Source organism: Aplidium turbinatum, chromosome 2, assembly GCF_918807975.1.
Source record: "Aplidium turbinatum chromosome 2, kaAplTurb1.1, whole genome shotgun sequence".
NCBI lineage: Eukaryota > Metazoa > Chordata > Ascidiacea > Aplousobranchia > Polyclinidae > Aplidium > Aplidium turbinatum.
Window position 1 is genome coordinate 55,621,324 of NC_137473.1, and position 21,373 is coordinate 55,642,696.

At 38.8% G+C, this 21,373-nt stretch overlaps 1 protein-coding gene across 1 annotated transcript in view; it reads right to left on the reverse strand.

The window, feature by feature from the left end:
- The window catches only part of LOC145764866 (vimentin-like), a 24,284-nt gene extending 4,040 nt beyond the window's left edge, over nucleotides 1-20,244 (reverse strand). Inside the window, exons 1-7 of the mRNA XM_082576558.1 lie at nucleotides 20,167-20,244; nucleotides 11,642-11,722; nucleotides 10,960-11,152; nucleotides 9,390-9,487; nucleotides 7,922-7,982; nucleotides 6,998-7,093; nucleotides 4,678-4,848 (exon numbers count right to left, since the gene is read on the reverse strand). Of these exons, the coding sequence (XP_082432684.1) occupies nucleotides 4,678-4,848; nucleotides 6,998-7,093; nucleotides 7,922-7,982; nucleotides 9,390-9,487; nucleotides 10,960-11,152; nucleotides 11,642-11,718 (696 nt within the window). The 5' untranslated portion in view covers nucleotides 11,719-11,722; nucleotides 20,167-20,244. The remainder of the gene's footprint in view (nucleotides 1-4,677; nucleotides 4,849-6,997; nucleotides 7,094-7,921; nucleotides 7,983-9,389; nucleotides 9,488-10,959; nucleotides 11,153-11,641; nucleotides 11,723-20,166) is intronic.
- Nucleotides 20,245-21,373: the final 1,129 nt, after the last annotated feature.

Genomic DNA, 21,373 nt, shown 5'->3' on the forward strand with positions numbered 1-21,373 from the left:
CATCAATTCGTAAGCAACAAAGATCCTTTGAATTGCAAATGATAGGCAAACAGAGTAAAGACATTGTGTTAGCTTCGTTCAGGATGGCTCATGTTGTTCTTAAAAGCAAACGTCCTTATACAGAGCTAGAATCAGTAGTATTACCATGTCTTAAAGTAGCAGCAGATTTGATTCATGGTGGTAAAGAAGCAGTTGATAGAGTTTCAAAAATTTCTCTGTCTGATACCACAGTTTATCGCCGATGTCAAAGTATATCAACAGACTTGGAGGATCAGTTGATACAAAAGTTGAAGGAAGCGCCTTCGTTTGCCATCCAGGTAGACGAAACAACTGATATATCTTCAGAAGCTCAACTCATTGTGTTTGTAGATTTGCTGATATTTCACATAAAACAATTACAGAGCATTACTTATTCTGTAAACCGTTGGGAGTGAATGCAACCGCCAATTCTATTTTTGAGAAATTGGATGATTATATGAAGGAGAAAGGACTCAGTTGAGAAAAAATGTAAATCAGTTACCACTGATGGCGCAGCTGCAATGACAGGATCCATCAACGGTGTCGTAACAAAAATAAAAGAACTTTCTCCTGAATGCGTTGGTGTTCATTGCATCTTACATCGTGAAGCTCTTGTAACAAAGAAAATGAAAAGAGAAGGTAAAGAAAAAAATATTGGCGAAAATGATGCCGGTACCACTTTTGCAAAGGTAATTCATGAAGTTGTTGGTATTGTTAACTATATTCGAAGCCGCGCAAAAAAACGCAGGATGTTCACTAAGTTGTGTGCACAAATGGACGCGTCATTTACAGAATTGCTCTTGCATACGGAGGTACGGTGGCTCTCCAGAGGCAAATTTCTTAGCCGTATCTTTCTGTTTAGAGAAGAATTGGGAGTTTTTTTAACAGAGGAACATAACCAACGAGCTAGCAAATTTCGTGACAATTTTTGGTTGGCAAAAGTTGCGTATGTGGCTTCCATTTTTGAACACCTCAATAAACTTAATCTGAATTTGCAGGGGAAGAAAGGGGATATTTTTGAAAGCATGTCCAAAGTCAATGCTATAAAGAAGAAACTACCACTGTGGCAGAACCGAGTTGCATCATACAATTTCTCTGATTTTCCGCTTTCCACGACTTCATGGAAGAACATGGAAGCAATTGTCAAGAGCAACTCTTGCAGGGGCGGATCCAGGTATTAACGTTAGGGGGGGCGATGTCATTGACATTCAGGCAAGCGATCAGCCCGGCATAAACAACGACGGAGGTCTCCCCTAGAAATTTAGGTTGAATTTAGTGCGTTCTGAGAGCATTTCGAACACAAATTATGAGAAATTCTATAACTTAAAAAACCCTCAACAATGCTGTTTTGTTTAACAAAGGGAAGGGTAAAGAGCTGATGAGCCTGAACAACCTAGCCGCATTTATAGTTGAGACTGAAGGTTTCACTCTTGATTGTTTCACAGCAATTTAAAAATTGACCACGGAAAGATAATAACAAGTAATTCTGTCTTCCCAATGTCGCAGCATAATATTGATACAGACATTGAGGTTGTTATAGGCTTACTGTATAACTTCGAGGTTTTATTCCTCTGACAAGTTTTGAATTGTTTTAAGAGCAATGAGGAAAGGTTATGCATACATTCAACATAATGAGCAACAAAAGTGGGAGCCAGATCAAAATACTGGGTTATGCTCCACCCCCAGTAGAATCGCCACTATAGGTTATAGCTTTCGATTGTAAATTTTTATTTTGGACCAGCGAAACACTACAATTTGTACATTAAAACTACAGAATGGCAGTTAAACATAGTTAAATGACAACCAAAGGATATAGTCCTCCTTGCAACGTGTCATGCAAGGATCATGCATACAAGGGTCATGCATGCAAGGGTCATGCAACGTGTCATGCACGGTTGCTGCACCAGACAAATAAAGAAACTAACAATAACAGAAACAACTATTTCTGTTTACTTCACAAATAAAACGAAAATAAAAAAGCTACTTTGCCGGTACGGGTAATAGCCTACTAACAGATGTCGTACCTTTGACTACAACACAAAGTCAAGTTTGCGGTTTCTACTGTAGGCAAATCGATTTGTCACAGAGTCTGTGTCAATTAAAATGTCCCGATGCTGGTATAGTAAGACCAATCCATTAAGTCTTTCCTCGCCGATGTTATTCCTCAGCCAGGTTTTCAACGACCGAAGAGATGAAAAGCTTCTTTCGGGTGATGCTACGCTGACTGGCAAGGTTAATAGTAGTTTTAGAAGAGAGTGTACGATTGTGTACACATCTTAATCACACTGTTGTAAAGCTTCTTCCGCAGTCATCGGTAAGACTGCAGCAGTCGCCGGGACAATTATATTTGCCCACTTCTTCCATAGTTAGATCTCTGAACATAGAGCAAATTCCACACTATATATATATGACGTAACAAGCCGTTGTAGGCATTGCAAATGACTTTTGTCAATGCTATCGGGTCGATACTTGAGCAATTTCGTGGTAGCAATGATGTTAGGCGACAAGATGCTAAAGTCTCACTGAAAAAAATTGAACTTTGCTGTTTCTTGATGCAATTTCAGGATAGAATTCCAATGGTTTTAGTTCCACGTCTGACCGCCAAAGTCGCCAATAACCTACTCTGTCAACCAACTTATCTCGGCTTAGGGATTTATCGCTGTGCTCTACCTCTAGAGTGCTGGCAAAATGTTTAGAAACTTTTAAAAGTTTAGTAATTTCGTTCGGTGATTAGACTCTGTGACGAAATAATAGCCTGATAGGCAGTGGTGAATTTCCAGAAGATTAGCTTCCGGAATGTTAGTTTTTTACTTTCCAAATGCGCTAGGTGCCGTAGAAGAGATTCAGAAATATGCCCTTATGAGACTTTGAAACAACACACTTGATGTAGCCTACGTAAAACGTTGGTAAAGTAAGTAGGCTATCATGGTCCATAGATGATAAGCGTTGTTCAACGCAAATATTCGTATTTTAGTGAAACAAAAATACAAGTTATTGCCTACAATTTTTTAACATTTATTGAATTCAAAACCATAAATCCTCTGGCGACTTCGGGTCTCAATTGCCGAGTTACGTCCCTAGCGCAAACAGGATTCAACACACTTTGCTGGTTAAAACTTTCTCAGTGGAGGACCGTCCATTCGTATAAAGTGTAAACTTGAAACAGTTAGGCTACATAGTGTGTAGAGAAGCCCGGTCAGATGTCAGTAGCCTATGAGGTTTATTTTGTGAAAATCCGCGTTCACACTTGCTCGATAAAATTGGAAGGGATTTTAGTGACGTTATCAAATTTTGAAGATGCTGGGATCTTCTTTTCGTAGTTTTATATTCGCGAAGTCCTCTCACAGCTTCGCGGTCATCCACTGTAAGCGCAATCTCTTTGGCACTTTAATGATTTCGTTTTCTCCGTGTGTCATTAATGTGTCCTCTGGCCAAGTAGTTGAATCAAGTATTTGCAGCTGTTAATAAATGACGAGTCTGTTGAATTCAACAAACAATCTTGGATGAAATTTTCTAAGTGATGATAGAAGATGATGCGGGAATTGATTGGCGGGCTATTTCTACAATTGTTTACATGCAAAATATTTGAGCTTCCGGAACGCCGTTCCGGACAAGTCAGCTTTTTGATCGAGCTTCCGGAGCGGCGCTCCGGACCGCTCCGGCTGAAATCCAGCCCTGTTTATAGGCCTACTATGTTATTATTATACGCTACCTTAGCCTAACTTAATCTTTGAACAATGAACATGGCGAAAAACTTATTCAGCATTGCTTTCGATATGTTGTTTTCCAAATCGTATGCATATAAATAAAGAATGAACTACTTTCTTAGATTTTAGGGGGGGCGATCGCCCCAATCGCCCCCCTCTGGATCCGCCCCTGAACTCTTGCCACTTATTCATGCCCATCTTAATTTGTTGCAAGAAAACTTTGAGAAATATTTCAATGCTGAACAGAATGCCACACTTAATGCCAGTTCTTGGATATTACAACCTTTCATTTATGACGGGCCTACTACAGAAATTGAAGATTTGATTGATCTCCAATCGGATTTTGGTATGAAAGTATTATTTAAAGAGACACCATACACTGACTTTTGGGTGCACCTGTTAAATGTGCCAGAATACAGAAGCATAGCAGAAAGGGCAATTTCCGTACTTATTCAAATGCCAACAACGTATTTATGCGAAAGCGGCTTTTCTTGTTTGTGTGAAATCAAATCTCGAAAGAGAAATTCAATCACACACATCGATCCATTGATGAGGCGAGCAATTGAAAAAGATATCATACCTCGGTTTGAGTTGTTAGTTAATAATGTGCAACAACAAAACAGTCATTAAATAATGATTTTTTATATCGCTTTTACCTCAGTTTACCTTTTAAGTAAACAGGGTGCATGAGTTCGTTACAACAACTTTAAGGGTTCACCAAACCAAAAAAGGTTGAAGAGCACTGGCCTACTGTACATAATAAGCTTACATCATAATAACATACAATTCATGAACAAAGAAACTCTTAATGTTGAACAATTCAATCTGACCAGCCATGAGCAGCATTTGGTCATCCAGTCAGCTGCTCGCAATAAGAACAAGCAGGAACAGAAAAAAAGTTCAATATCCGATTTCATGTCGTCATGGCCACTTCAATTCCCAGCCAACTCACCTTTTCCTTGTAGAAGTTGTCGAGATCTTCGATCGACTTTGCATTGAATTGCTCGTACTGCTTCCTGACCTTGGCGATCGCATCATTAAGATCAGGGAGGATGGAATGCTGCTCCGATTGGAGGATGGGAGCTTCATCTGGTCGGATCTGCCTCCTCAGGTTCTCCATCTCCTAAAAATTTTACTTGAAGAATCAGTGATCTTATCTTATCTTTATAGATGACATAATGTGGATATCATTTGGCCAAAAGACCACAGAATTGATAAAACGCAGCTTAATTACAGCATTTCAAAATCACGACTTGGAACTTACTTTCAGAGAAATCAACACCTCCCAAACTGATAAAAATGTTGAGTTCCTAGATGTTAACCACCGCACTTGCAAAACTTCGAACTTTAAATTTGTGACCACCAACTACACCAAAGAAACAGCTATTGATCGCTTGTACCTCAATGGTAAATCACATCACCCCACATCTACATTCAAGGCAATCATACATGGAGAAGCATTACGACTCAGGAGATTGAATGAAACACAACACGACTACACTGCAGCACTTGAACATCTTAAAAACAAGGCTTTGAAATCAAATTTTCCCCAAAAACTTATCAAAGAAAAAATTCAACTTGCTGAAAAATGGACAGAACGGATACCTAAACCCACAGAAAAAAATGCAACCAAAGCCCACAGAGTAATCTGGCCTACATCTTTTCCTAATTTACTCAAGACCACCAACGCAGAGAAAAAACTACAGCCCAATCAAATGATGACATATAAAAAGCCAAGCACGCTGGGAAATTTACTCACAAAATACAAAAAAATTGCCCTGAATACAGTAACACCAACCAATGGCTACTCCAAACCATGCGGCAAATGTGCACTGTGTGGTAACCATGGAGCGCATAAGCCTATGGTAAAAGAATGCACCTCTATTAAATGTAAACTCAACAAAACATACAGTCTCAAACAAAAATTAACTTGCCAAAATTACGGGATATACATTGCAACGTGCACCATATGTCACGAACACTATGTAGGACAAACCATGACAAAATTTTCCACACGTTGGGCCACACATAGATCTATTTGGAACAGTTTTAATTACTTTGATAAATCCGGTGACAAAGCAGCATTATTGAAACATTATGCGAAACTCCACAATATTGAACTCAAAAAGAAACCAGCTCTGGCAGACTGCTTTGTCGTTACTTTCGCCGAACAACCCAGCAAACATTATTTAGACATCGCTGAAGATAAATGGTTACATACAATCAAAGCCACCATAAACATACAGAAATTGATTCGACCAACCACTTAAATCCCATGTCATCAGCAACCTCCGACCCCTGTGGTGTAGATTCTTCAACTATGCCCATTTAAACGTATTCTTTTTTGACGCTTTGTCTATGTAAGCTTATGGCAATGGACTGAAATTAAATTGCGTTTTTCTTTGTATTCGTCTTGTTGAACTGTTGTAATTTACTAGATGGATGCCCATTTACACTTATTCTTTATTGACGCTTTATCGATATAAACTTACGGCAATGAACTGAAACTAAATTGCGTTTTTTCTTTGTATTCGCCTTCTTAAACTGTTGTAATTTACTAGACGGATGATCAGGTTAATGTATTTCTTGAATTTTGTACCAGAAGATTGTTGGAAATCGTGGGAGAACACCAGTTAAGATTTAGGCTTGCAGGTTTTGATTTTAATATTATGTAACCATCTATTTAAAATATAATTTTTATGCGTGTTGATAACATCGGAGTTTGCTTTATTTGTTCGTTTTACGTATTTTTCAAATTTTCTTCTTTTTTTTACATGTGCTAGCTGAAGATGCTATTATAGCGAAATCGATTCTTAACTTAATAAATTACACTAAGAGGTTAGATTGTTGTGCAAATGCCAGCATTTGATGAATGCAAATTAGCAGTAGTGATAAATACATCTCAACGTACATCTCAACGTAGTGATAGCTTCTATTAAATAGATTGAGCTTCGTTCTTAGCAGCATGATCGTTGCTTACTTCACAATGGAGATATTGACGACCTGTTCTAGCTTGATACTGAGAGTTCGCTGTGAACTTCTCTGTGAACGAACTTATCCTACCGAGTTCGCTGTGGACACTGGACAGTGATTACCACAGCAAACTCGCAGCATCAGGCTAAACATGTCATCAATATCTACATTGTGAAGTTAGCTTCTATTAATTTAACCTTGAGATTTCTTTCCGCTTTTACAGCAAATCATTCTTCTAATATCTTTTAGTATTAAAATAACTTGAGAACACATCCATATCAGCATGCAATAGAACTTACAGCTTCATGGACTTGCTTCATCAGTTCCATCGCTTCTTGCTGGTTTTCTATCTTGCTCTCAAGATTTACTCGCTCAATTGTTGCGTCATCAACGTCCTGTGACGTAACAGACATGTCATTAATATTTTCAGCATTGTTGGTGAGATGTTGAGCCATGATGATTATGTGACAGCTGGTGACGACAGCAAAGCAATGCGGATATCTCGAAAAGATTTAAAATCCTAGAAAATGTTGTGTTTTGCTGAAGAGCTGAGCTGCAGCATCTTTGTGGATAAAAATGGCTGACTGCGTTGTTAAAGTTCAATCAGGTGGCACAGTCCTATCACGTAATAATTACGAATCAGCAATTTTTGAATGTAAGAAGCGATTGTTGTAATGGCAAAGTGGTATAAATGCAAAACGTTATGATGAGGTATGTATGCAACACAAACAAGTATATACATGCAACAAGGGGCGTTGGGGTATGAATATCTTTGTGAGATCGAGTTCTGCCTTTGAAATATGACGCACAATAGATCATCTTTTTGTTTTGTAATTGGCAGCTATTACCACACAAAAAAGTTTCGCTGTGTCAAGAAACGAAACTGGGTGAAGGGGTGACTAGATAAATCGTCGGTTGTTTCTGCATTGTTGCATAAATAAGGAAATTGGCTCCAAGCCATTTGGATTTTTCTACTATTGTATCACGCACATTTTTCAAAGTTAAGGTCATAAGGTAAAAAAGCACGTCAAGGAAGCTCAGGTCAGTGCTGCTATACCACGCCAGCAGTGCTGCTTTACTATTCCAGCAGTACTGCTATACTATAGTAATACCTAACCTTAAGTGAAGGTGTTCATTAATTACAATCATTCTGTGATACGATCACGTTAATTTGTTACATTAACTATGGATGTATAAACGGAATTATTGTGTATAAGTTTCACCTTTCTCAAGCTCTTTACTTCCCTCTCCAGCTCTTTGTTTTCCTCCTTCGCTTCCTCCAACCTTGGTAACAATAAGTTCAAGTTAAACATCATTTCAATGCGAGCTCGCACATTATGAAAAGCAAATCTTAATAAATTCTAGGAACTTCTTAGAAAATAAAGCTCAAAGCACTTTTGTAGATCCACGTGCTGAAAACTCCATTCCAAGCAGCGTCACAGTGGATCTCCTGCTAGAACGTCCGGGAGAACTTCCTCTACCTTAGCCAGCACGCGTTGGCTTTTTAAACGTTGCTAAAGAGAGAGAGAGAGAGAGAGAGAGAAAGAGAGAGAGAGAGAGAGACCTTTTATTTTGTCTGCTGCGAAATGTACAAATATAAACCGGTACAAATATATTCAACAACAGACAGGAAGCAGCAAAAGGAAGCAGCGAATGACTAGTCATCGTCGAGTCAGCTGTTTCCCGTGTTTTTAATGTGACAAATGTAAAGCATCGGCATTACGTTGCAAACAAGATAAGCATTGAAACAATGTAAGAACGAACATTTTTGCTGGATGACAAGTTCCTCAATCAACATGACACACAGGGATGATGCCAAGCGGATCGAAAGACAACCATTATGTCGTCACTGTGGCAGTGACGATGGTTGAAGAAACCAATCATCACGTGACCAAATCACTGTCAGATCGGCTTCCAGTTCAACAGAACAGTTTCTTTTCATGTGGCAATTTTGTGATAGAATGATGATAACAATTTGTCATCATAAGGCAACTTTAGATTACGTTTAATCAACGTAAGAATAGTGTGGTTAATATTTAATCAATGATGAAGAAGGCCGTTAACAAAGCAAACAGACAAAGACGCTTTTTACAAAAATGTGAGGAGAGGGACATTTTTGAAAGGTTAACTAGTGTTTCAGGTTAATAAGTAATCAATCAACGAATTCTTCTTGCCGACTAGATACTGATGTCTTCAAACCAAGGTTTAAATCAAAACAAAATGTAGGCTAGGTTATGCTTCATTTTCCAATTGTGACGAGGAAATGAGCGATTGACGCACCATGCAAGCAAATACATTCGAACGACAATTCGCATGTGGCGTCACTTCAAAGAGTTGCCAGAAGATGTTTGGCTTCGCTTGAAAATGTGCCTCAAAGTGTGCCGATTGTGCCTTCTTTGAACTTTTAAACTCTGCTTCGGTCACAAAAAGTCAAATTACATACTTGCAACAGGAATATAACTTAAGGTAGCCATTTTGGGGAGATCACTTTTTTACCAAGTTTTATTTCACTGCGTTTTGCACAAATCACTTTTGATAATATGCCATGAAATGATATAAAGAACCATCGTGCAAATCAAGCATTAGCATGAAGCTTGCGGAATAAAGTGAACGCTCAAAACTGCTCGCTGTACGTCACTGTCCACGTCATTTTAAGTCTTGGTCAGTGAGGTGAGTTGCAGAACTACTTACTTTCCATGGGACTCTTCAAGGTCGTAGATCAAGTTGTCGCGTTGGATTTCTAATTCCGCGTTCTTTGTTTGACAAAATTCCACTTTTGATCGCAATTTCTGTTGAGATGAGATGCACAGAATTAAAGTAACATCTTCGAAATTATTTATACAACGAATAAAATGTTTTTCACTGACTAAATATTACTTTTTGTTTCAATGATGTCAAATAACTTCTTCTCTCGTTTGACTTGCAGTAGCTTAGATTGGCAATGCCTCCTCGTGCAGCCAAGATACGGTAGTTGGAAGATACGGATATACGGTAGTTGGAAATAGATACGGTAGTTGGAAATTTAGATACGGTAGTTGGAAATAACTGAAGGAAACGAACACATGACTAATAAGTTTAACAAGGCAAGATGTTCAAACCACTAATAAAATCCCAAATTGTGAAGTTTATACATAAATTGTTATTTAAACTTTGAAAGTTCACTTTAAATTTTAAGGCATAGACTCCTCAAGTAAAGGACTGGAATGTTGCGATCTCGGGGTTTGTAACTTGAGTCTGAAGGATCAACGAGTTCTGGGCTGAAATGACTTCTAGAGAAGCTAGAAATACAATCTTAGAATCCATGCTAGGGTTTTTGAGGATGGCGAGTTCAATAGTGTTAATTTCAAAACCATCTATGGTCATTTTCAAGGTCAAAATATTATATTTTAAGGTCAAATTATAGAATTTTGGTGATTTTTGCCCATTTTTGCGTCTAAATTGTAAAGTAAAACTGTTTGAAAGAAGTCTGTGACGAAATATGCTATTACATAAACATCATATGTATTTCTCAACACTATGGCTATTATCTAAAGGAGTCTATGATTACAATATAATACACAAATTGACAATACATAACAAGATGACACCATCATGGACAATGTCTATCACTAGTTGGAAAGCTTTTCTTGCCTCCTGAGGCATCCCAAAGACTTTTCTTTGTCACTTACATTGAGGACATAAGCTTTCAATAGAATGTTAGCTAAAGTAGTCCAAACAGCATTATTACTAGCTAAAGGTGCATCTAAAAATGATAACAACTCAGCAAAATGAAACCGGCAACGCATTTCAGTCTTGTCATGCAAATTACAGCTATGATTTCAGTAAATTGTTACGTCACAAAAGCTTGGAACCGCAATGTTTTGCAAGGGCATATGAAATCACCAAAATATTTCCAAAAATAAATAAAAAGAACTTCAAAGAACTTACGCAGTGTAGAGAAAATATCTTACACAATAGATGCAGTAGGTGCACAATATCATATTTCGTCACAGACTTCTTTCAAACAGTTTTGCTTTACGATTTTATTTTGACCTTGAAAATGATCTCAGATGGTGTTGAAAGTAACACTATTGAACTAGCCATCCTCAAAAACCCTAATATGGAATCCAAGATTGTGTTTCTAGCTTCTCTAGAAGTCATTTTAGAAGTCACTCTAGAAGCCAGGACTCAAGTTAATCATTCAGACTCAAGTTACAAACCCCGAGCATGGGAGGTTCCAGTCCTTTACCGAGTCTATGCTTTAAGGTGATTTGACTTTTACCTCCAACTCTTCTTCATAGATCGCTCCAACATCTGTTTCCGGAGTGCTCTGCATCTTCCTCAACTTCTCGTTCTCGGCTGCCAGCAACCTGTTTGCCATCTCGAGATCGTGGACTTTGTCGATGTAGTTCACCAACCGGTTGTTCAGCTTCTTCATCTTGTCCTTCTCCCCCTCCTTCATCACCTTGACCTCTCTGCAAGTGTGACGTCACAAACAAGCAATTGATACTCAATAGCATCAAGAAAATTTTAATTGTTATAAAACAAAAAGCATGAAGCCATGAAGAATATACATAAAAGCTATGATTTGATGTGTGACGTCACAGCCTGGCATTGATGAGATGCCAACGACTTTAACAGAAAAGCTCGATGTCACTGCATTCAAATTAATTAGTCAAAGTTTTTGTAACTTTAAAATAACTTTGAAGTCGTAGAAACACTAACGCGGTTTCTCACTGCCTGAAAAGATTTCTCCGAGAGTGTTTGTTGCAAATGTGAAGTTGTAAGTTTCAATCCCGGTAGAGATTTTTATGTAGGAAACAACAAGTTAACAATTCCACCGCATATCGAAAAGTTAGTTTTATTTTTTTGAAAACATCAAAGTCGTCGCTTACAACAATGCTACATTGTCTAAATCACAAACAACGTCATAATGAAGCAGTCAATTAATCTGGCAAACTCACGCGTCTACGACGACGTATCCTCCGTCCTTGCCGACTCCATAGCTCTTCCTGTAACTCGAGGCTCTCACGGCTGGCATTGTTCTGTCGAAGAAGGGAAATAATGGGTATTGTTGAATTATCTATTCAAGTTCACCGGTGATGATGATGTTTAAATTGAAGTCTGATCACACCAAAACTGAATGTTAACCGACAGCTTTTCTTTTTCGTTGTAACTTGTGTTTAAATGTCAGCAATTCACGTTTGAACTCCATACAGTATACTTATGGCTACCATGATATACGTTAGCAAATTTTAATTCACCATTTGAGTAGTTTTCGATAGTTAGTCTATGGCAATATGCAGGTGTGAATTCACATACGATTTGATTAATATTTACAACAGCCTTTCCATCAATAAAATAGTAATATGTGATATGGGCCTTGTGTACTCAAGGCAAAGAAGGAGAGCTTGCGTGACAATGCATTAGGTGCATTTGTGTCTCTTTCTACGTGCAAGGTCACAGCGACAATAGTCGTCACACTCACAGATCGCGTCGTTATTAGCGATTGAGCTTTGTCGGTTGCTCAAGATGCGTTTTTGTGACGTGGGTAATAGAAGGAAATGCGAATGTTTCTATTGCCCTCCAGCTGCAGGTATGCAAGACAATCGGCTGGGTTAGGGTTTTCAACATCCGAAGACAATTTTGTGTGTCCCGATAACAATATGTTGAGCCGTAGAGCTTGAAGCTTTATCGGAAGTCTTGCAACTGTAGAACAATCAGTTTGGTGGGCAATGGTAATGCGACGGGCAATAGATGCCGCCCTATCTACGCTGTTGTTTGTCAGATGAGAGCAAAAGAAGGCTGTCGATCAGTTCAAGCAAGGCAAAAACATTCTGAAACGTTTTCATGTGTTTTCTAAACCAAAGTAGGTCTTGATCATTCATGCACATCAACAGCGAAAAATAAGCTACTCCAACCGTAAACTCAAATCCACAAGCAACTCAGCAACTACATGTTTCTCAACGTCTACAGACGTTGAATCAATGCAAAAAACTGCAGTTTTTAATCACAGTGGCAAGTGGTATGATGTCGATCCGGTCAAATGGTCCTAAAACTGGCACCCATTGAAGCTTGTGTTTTCTTGGGTCATCTTTCAACCAAACGAAGAAAGATTTCATACAAAATTGCTGGTGATTCGATCTTATGGTTAACTGCTTCGATGGTTTTGTGCAAGCAAAAAGCAACTTATATGCATTGACTACAATTACGCTGCGAAATCTTTTGTAGAAGCTCAACAGGAGTTAAATCACCCTCACCGTCCAGTGGTTATTTTACCAAGCCGCAAGACATAACTAGTACATCAACTTTAATCAGGGAAGCTAGATTCCTGACTGAACAATTTGTAAAAAAAAACTCGGCCATTACATGCAGCTGCAACTTGTTTGTTTTTTGTTGGTTCATTTTACAATCGACACAAGAAACAAAACTGATTAAAGTGCAAAATAATGGAACATTGATGACAGTGAATGAAAACACAAACGAAACTCTTTTCTCACAAGTCAGTTCAATCATAAACAGCTAATAATAAATTAATTGATCAGCTTGCAGCTCTCGAGTGTATCTACAAATTAATATTGCACAGACTGTTTCTCGATTAAATAATCTGGCGATGGGCGCTTGTATAGGTGTAAGCGCTTAACAGGTCCACTGTTGATGCGTTCAACCCTTCATGTCCCATATGCTATCACACACACATCAGAGGACAGCATTAAACAGACGCACCTCGGCGAAGAACGTTGTAAACACGAAGGTTGATTGTATGATTCCTTCACATAAACTAATCATCGAGCACTCTCGATGGTAGACCAGTGACAACGCTTGAGAAACTGAAGCAAATATTTGCGGCTGAAGGTTTTGAAAAGTCATTAAGAAAATGTGACCAATCACAAAAGGCTTTGACAAAATATTGTTTCGTAATAATGTTATCAATAAATCTTTCGATTTTGAAGATTGGTGATTGAAGACGTCGATTTGATCGCAAGGCCAAGTGGATTGTTCGATTGGATTGCTACAACTCTGGATAACAGATTATTAACGAGAAGCGCCGTTGTCCAAACTTTTACAATGAAAAGTGTTGGAAGTGGAAACGCCATGAGCAAACAAGCATGACGCGCCGCCGGTATTTGTGACGTGAACGTCACATAAAGGAAGCACAATGGATTATCACGGTAACCTGGGCAGGTCTCGTCTGAACGAATATTTTGAATATCTATTTATTAGATAAAGCTTTGGTAGAGAGTTTGCTTTGTTGAACCATAGAGAAATAAAACATAGTAACTTTAGCGGGTTTAGCATACTTTATTTCACACAAAATATAACATAATTAAATAAAATAAACTGAAACGTTTTCGACACGTACGTGTGGTCCTCATCAGGAATTAAATCTGCAATACATAAAATGAAAAATCGTAATTGCAGATTTAATTCCTGATGAGGACACACGTACGTGTCGAAAACGTTTGAGTTTATTTTATTTAATTATGTTATATTTTGTGTCAGGGGCTCCGGACACTGCCTGAGAGTGGGGGGGTAATTTAAGCAAGGGCGGGAACGATGTTTTGACATCGACAGGGGCTTATTGGATTATCGCATCACATATACTTCTGGAGGTCGCTCCCCAGACCCCGTTCGCATTGTTGAAACCCATTAAGTTGTTTCGAACATCGCACACATACTTGGTCGGCCCAAATTTCTGATGGAAGTGGCTTAAATCTTGGCTCAAAAGTTTCACGTCGAAGCCATATCGTTGCAACGCTGTCACAGCACTGTCATTGACTGTGTCAGATACTAAAACTTCAAGCATTTAGTGAGTTTCATTTTCTTCGCCATTGAAGCGGTGAGTGAGGCCTTGCACCTTACACTATGCTGTCAATAGATGCATAGAACTGCCTTCTGTAATGAGAAGCGATGTCATGGGAAGCACTTTGCTCACAGCGCTTTCTTGAAATTTGGACTTTAGCTAAGCCTAAGCTATCTACTTGCTGCTGAAATTGCTTATATAACTGCATAAATTGTTTTTTATTTCTAAGACTCTGGTAATTAACTTTTGAGTTTTCAACCAGCTCCATCATGTCGCTGATGGTATAAGACTTGATCTGCAACAGGCCAGTTATCTTTTCAAGTGGTTTGAATAAAACTTGGCACAATTGCAATGCAAAGTATGTGTTGCCTTGCAATAATTGGGAATAAAGGCCTAATGATTTCGCGTTGTTGAAATTTTGAAGTGTGTTTAGCAAGGCTTTGTAGTTTGACAACACTGAAGAAATGGCCAGTACACGTGTCAGTCATCTTGTTTGGCACAAAGTGTGCAAGCCATGGTAGGATTCTTCCTACAGGGCGATTTTGAACTTGCCAGACTGATTTTGCAAACTACTTAACTCCTGAACAGCTCCCATAGCATTATGCAGGTCTCTATAGCATATTTGCGTTGTCTTGCGAGTCGGAGTTTCCAAGCAAACAACTAAAAAGTTGTGCAACAAAATAAAAAAATGAAACACAAAAGTAGAAAAAATATTAAAATTAAATTTTTATCTCTACATTAGTGGGGGGTAATTTTGCATTAGTTACCCCCCCCACTCCAATTGGTGGGGGGGTAATCACCCCCGCGGCCCCCCCTCTAACGGAGCCCATGTTTTGTGTGAAATAAAGTATGCTAAACCCGCTAAAGTTACTATGTTTTATTTCTCTATTTATTAGATTCGCAGTGTCGAAATCGCTTTGTATCCTAATCACTCATCAATTAACAATGAAAACACCCGTTGTATGTTCATCAACAGCATTGAGCATGACTGACGATAACACATTTTGTGATGACCATGAAATGAAGGTTTAACACAATTTTGTGTAATACGATCTTTAACATTTCAATTCTAATGTTTTATGTGAAAGTTTGTTTTCGAAGAAAGTTAGTGACAAATCATGATAAGCGGCTTTCATTAAAAAGATCAACTCAATGGATCATGCTCAGTAGCGTACGCAGGGGGGGACATTGGGCCATGCCCCCCCCCCCCCCCCCCCTCCTTAAAAACGTTTTAGTATTTAACGACGTAGATTAAGGCATTTAATATGTTTTGGATTGCACTGTCAAAGCAATTAACAATGTTGTTTTACAGACTAAGCATGGCCACCTGGAGATGCGGCCTGATTTGTCACATTTCGCAGAGATTTTGATTACAGCTACTGCTAGTGCTTGACTGACATTTTTTGAGATGTTTTTACTTTTTGCGGTTTCCTAATGACATAAAACTTTTTTGTTGCCTTAGGAAAGCAGTAGCAAATGAGAAAAAGTAAGTTGAAAAACGCAAAATCAGACTGTTATTGAAAATTAACAGTCTGACTAAAATCTTTGAAATCAATTTTTTTTTGTTTTTCTACGTGTGAGGATGTTAAAGCCTATTGTGTCATCTGGGGAAAAGAATAAACAAAGCGTAAAAATCTAATTTTTAGAAAAATTTATTTAAACGTTCGCCCAAAGTTAGAAAAACCTGGAATTTCTGCAAAATGTGACAGATCAGGCCGTATCTTTAGGTGGCCATGGACTAAGCCAAAACGAAATACATGGCCCAACCCACCTACCCCACCCCAGGTATGCCAATGTAGCATAGTGTTCTGTAACCCTATTATAGTGAGAAAGAAATGTATAAAGTCTAAACTAAAACCATACTGGGATATCATGAAGACGTCTGCTAGTGAAATAGGCTAATAATATGATATGAAATTTCATGGGTAGGCCTACCGGTAGGCTACGCTTGGAGAGAAACCAGAGTTGAAAGCAACATTTCTTGAGAATCTTAATCAAAGTTTTCAATTATCCATTGAATGATTTATTAGCTTTACATACTCTTAGTCTCTTACTGAGCGTGTTTTTTCAGCGTTATTGTGATTGTGTAGTGCAAATATGTTATTGCTTGAGGGACGAGGGTGGTTTAGGGTAGGCCTTCTTTTTCGTTATATAGTTCAGAGTGCGGTAATTTTTGATTAAAGTTAAAATTGCATTCGATATTTAAACTTTCACAGAGTAGTTCGATTTATGCTTTAATTAAGGTAATGACGTTGCCTATCATGATCGAACTATTATGGTTTTTACTTCTCCGTTTAGGCCTACTATCATGCTTTTCATATTCGGAATCGGTATCTGTTCAGTGACATACGCAAAGACCGTGAGAGTCTATATTTCACCAACAGATAAGCTACCTTAAACGTTGGTCAGACTATAGAGTAACATAAGACAACTCTTGATAAAAAAAGGAAAATTATATCGAATGCCCCCTTCCCCACGGAACAAAATCCTGCGTACGCCACTGAACGCACCCTCAATACGCGCAGTTCATTGGGTTTAGTAAGCCAACTACGTCGTCTACGTAAGGCATTAAATGCGACGTTAAGAATGTTATGTCGTATCGTTTGTTTTCAATACAACATCTATCCAAATAAGTAAACTAGCCGTTGCAAATTAAAACATTATCGTCAATGCAAGCTGAGTACCTATGCCAGCAACCTATCGGCTATTATTAGCAAATGGGCGTCTTTTAATTTTTTTCGTTTCGATTCAAAAGCATTTTCAATGGCCTCCCCTTTGAGAAAATCCTGCGTACGCCACTGATCATGCTGATGATGTGGCTGATGTCGATGATGTCCTTGATGCGTTTGCTGTTGCTGATGTCGATGATGTCCATGATGCGGTCGATGTTGCTTATGTCGATGATGTCGATGATGCGTTTGATGTTGCTGATGCCGATGATGCCGATGATGCCGATGATGTCGGTGATGCCAATGGTGTCGTTGCTGTCAATGATGTCGATGATGCCGATAATGACGATGATGCCAATGATGCGGTTGCTGTTGCTGATGTCGATGATGCGTTTGATGTCGCTGATGCCAATGATATCGATGATGCGGTTGATGTTGATGATGCCGATGATGGTGATGATGCGGATGATGTTGATAATGCCGATGATGTGGATAATGCGGATGATGTTAATGATACCGATGATGTGGATGATGCAGATGATGATGCCGATGATGATGCCAATGATGATGCTGATAATGATACCGATGCTGTGGATGATGGCGATGATGATGCCGATGATGTGGATGATGCGGATGATGTTGATGATACCGATGATGTGGATGATGCAGATGATGATGATGCTGATGATGATACCGATGCTGTGGATGATGGCGATGATGATGCCGATGATGTGGATGATGTGGATGATGATGATGATGTGGTTAATGCGGATGATGCGGATGATGTTGATGATACCGGATGCAGATGCTGATGCCGATGATGATGCCAATGATGATGCCGATAATGATGCTGATGATGATAACGATGATGTGGATGATGGCGATGATGTTGAGGAAGAGCATGTGAATTGACATCTTGGAAATGTTTAATACTCTGAAAAATCTTTTCAATAGATTTCAAGATATCTTGATCTGCATTGAATTACTATTGTGTCATAATCAGTAGCGTTGACAGGGAGGTATCGGGAGTACTTTTGGACCCGCGCCCAGGATAATTTTATGGGCCCAGGAATAATAAACAAACTGCATCGTATTCTATGGATACAGAGCGTTTTTCTTATAAATATCTTAATTTGGGGCCCAAAGATACCATTGGTACCAGGCCCAAAATATCCTTCCAAACGCTCTGTTCCTAATGCTTTAATATTCCTCGATGAGTTGATCTTTCGTTGACGGAAGAAATTGTTTTAAAACAAATGAATGCCTATGTGACTAAGGCAAGCAATAAAATACGCTGATCTTAGTCACCACCATATATGGGCATCTCTTTATACCACGACCACCTGTGCATTGTGATGTGTATTCATGGAAAAATAAAAGAAATTGAATAAGTTCTATAACTTCTCGTTTAAATCGACCAAGCAAAGTTACAACAAACAAGGAACAGTAAATAATCTTCTAGACCGCATTGGTTGGTTTATGTTTGAGCAAATAAGCTTACAAAAAGAAAGGTCTCTATGTCTAACACAAATTCAACGGCGTCTCAAGTTTGAATTTATTATAAGCCACGTTCATCGACCACTCGATACACCGATAGTTTTGAAGTGAGGATTTACAGAATGCTGTACATTGTGCCTGACCCTAGAGCCCAGAAATATTCCGAACAGAAACTGCTGAAGTGTAATAAGCAATCATTGGGATTATTTGTTGCCAAATAATCTTTGCAAGTCTTGCGCACCCAAATGGTTCTAAATGAGTTTTTGTGCCACTTTGAAAGATTTTACTTGAAAGCCGTGGACTTAATCCCACGGAGCCTCCATGCATTCCACAATCCACATCCATGGGATCGTAACAACATGGAAAGATAAACAAAACGCAACCCAGTGTTGTAACTGATGAGATGAATAACTGAAATTCTATCAAAGCGTCACTCGTCCAATCAACAATTACCAACAGCGACTATTCGCGAAGCAACAATGTCTCCTGTCCACCCCTGAGAACCACCACTTTGTCGGATTGTTACTTTGGGACCCAGTTTCGCGTGTGCTAATGTTGCCACATTGTCGTCATAGTGGTCAGCTTGACTAATCGTGGAATTAACATCTGTGTATTCTTGCGCAATTAACCAACAATTGGCCAACATCTCATCTATCAAAGTCAAATGACGTAAATGATTCAATTTTTTTTTTCTAAATACCAAAAAATATGGAAAGACATAAGTGGTACACCTAAATAATGCTGGGCCCGTTACCCAGAGGGAACGGAGGATGATCACGCCATGGATAGGCCATACGTATAATATTTCAAAAGACTAATAACCACGTACATAAGGATTCAATTGGATAACTTTATTCAACGACACGGAATAATAGTTCAGCACGGGTCAATCAAGAAGTAACGTAATCTAAGGTGAAGAGCACATTTAAGGTTACAGGAAAGAAAACATGATAATATTCACCAACATCTGTATATGCTTACAGAAGACTCCTTGCTGCAGCAGTTTGCAAAAGGGAGTGAGAAAAGATGCAATGAATGAAAGCTTACATGACGTAGATGTAGGGAATTTTATTCCAACTTCTATCAGTACCCTAATTTTCCCATATGGGCCTACATTTGTTTAAATGTCAACATGATTGGTGATCAAATACGGTGCTTTGTCCCAACTTAAAGTCATCTTATTAAAAATAAGTAGAAGCCGCCATCGCCAGCTTGTACAGACCGAGCAAGGATATCACGGATAGGCTTCTTATCGATATGTTTGTTTTTGCAGCAATATACAATCAACAAAAGGGGAAGTTTTGCAATTATTTTGTTTTCGAGGCGGTTACCCCTGCTTTACATCAGCTACTCTGCCGGCTTATAGCAACACCAAGATAATCAGGTTAAAGAATTTGCCACAAACGAAACGTCGACAAATAATCAAAATTGACCTCACACATTCAATGACCGCCAATCGACCTAATCACGTAAAAGTTGCAAAATTGTTTGTAAAGTATGTGACGAAACAGCGACTTACCTTTCTGTTTCCTTCGTTCTTTAAAAAATGGCGTTTCTTCTGTTGGTAGTGATGTCACTATGGGTTGGGTGCAGCAGCAAAATAGCTTTTTATGGACATTTTTTTTTCTTTTTTTGTCATCTTTGTTTATTCGCAATTGCGTCACAATGATCGTCAATAAAATGGACGCTCGACCAAGCGAAGCGATTGGTGGCGAAAATTCGTCTTGTCTCGTTTGCTTAGTCTGCCGTGCAGTTTGTTCATTGGTGTCTTTAAAACTCAACCAACAAGAACAGACCAAGCCTATCATTTGGTGTCAAGCCAAGTGTAATAAACACAATAAGTTTGCCTCTCCACACTACTTCAAGAAGCAAACTCTCAAAAATGTTTTTATGAACATAAGAAGGGCGGATTGGGTCCACTGCGTTAGTTTGAAGACTGTTGTAGAGCAAAGTTTCCTTCGCGCTTTTTGGGCGAAAATTGCTGCATATATAATAATTTGGTAAACGTCTTTTTTTTTACAGGAATTACTTCACTATCAATTGTAGCACAAAGTGACTCAACGATTTGGGCATCCGAGTGAAGGCGGGCGATAGGCCTAACTTACAACCAAGGCTGTTCAAGTTCATTTAAAATGCCTTTCTTTTGCATTTGACGCCATTTGGTCTCAAACACTTCTTTTATATTGTATTCTATCTTCAAATGATGTGATTTTTGCATTGTACCCTAAATGTCACAAGTAGGCTAAGACTGAAGCTAAACAAGCTGAAAATTTAACAGCATTATTTTTCCAAGATTACGGACCGTCTGGTATTATAAGTTATTATTATAAGTCAGTAAGCTAGAAGACCTAAAGGCTACGTGTGGCCTTAAGATTGGTTTTGTTTCGGTGCAGCTTCAACACTCGTTGTTCGGCAGGGACTCCAGGAAGCGCAGCGATGTGGAATGCGTTGGAATGGTTGTCTTCCTTGTTCTGTCAATTCATGTGAAATAACTAGGGGTATTTCACTCAAATAACTGTTTAGTGTTTTCGCTGCCTTCAGATGTATCGTCAACTGGTTTTTTCCGGTTGATGGAGCATGGGAGTAGCTGCTTTCTGTTGTGTTTTTGCGGTGGTAGGCCCATCTGGTAGATCTAGGAAAATCAACTTCACTTCCTCGTAGTAAGGATCGGGAAACGCTGGGGCAAAGCCCTAGTAGGCCAACGGAGCTTTGGCACTAGCAATGGC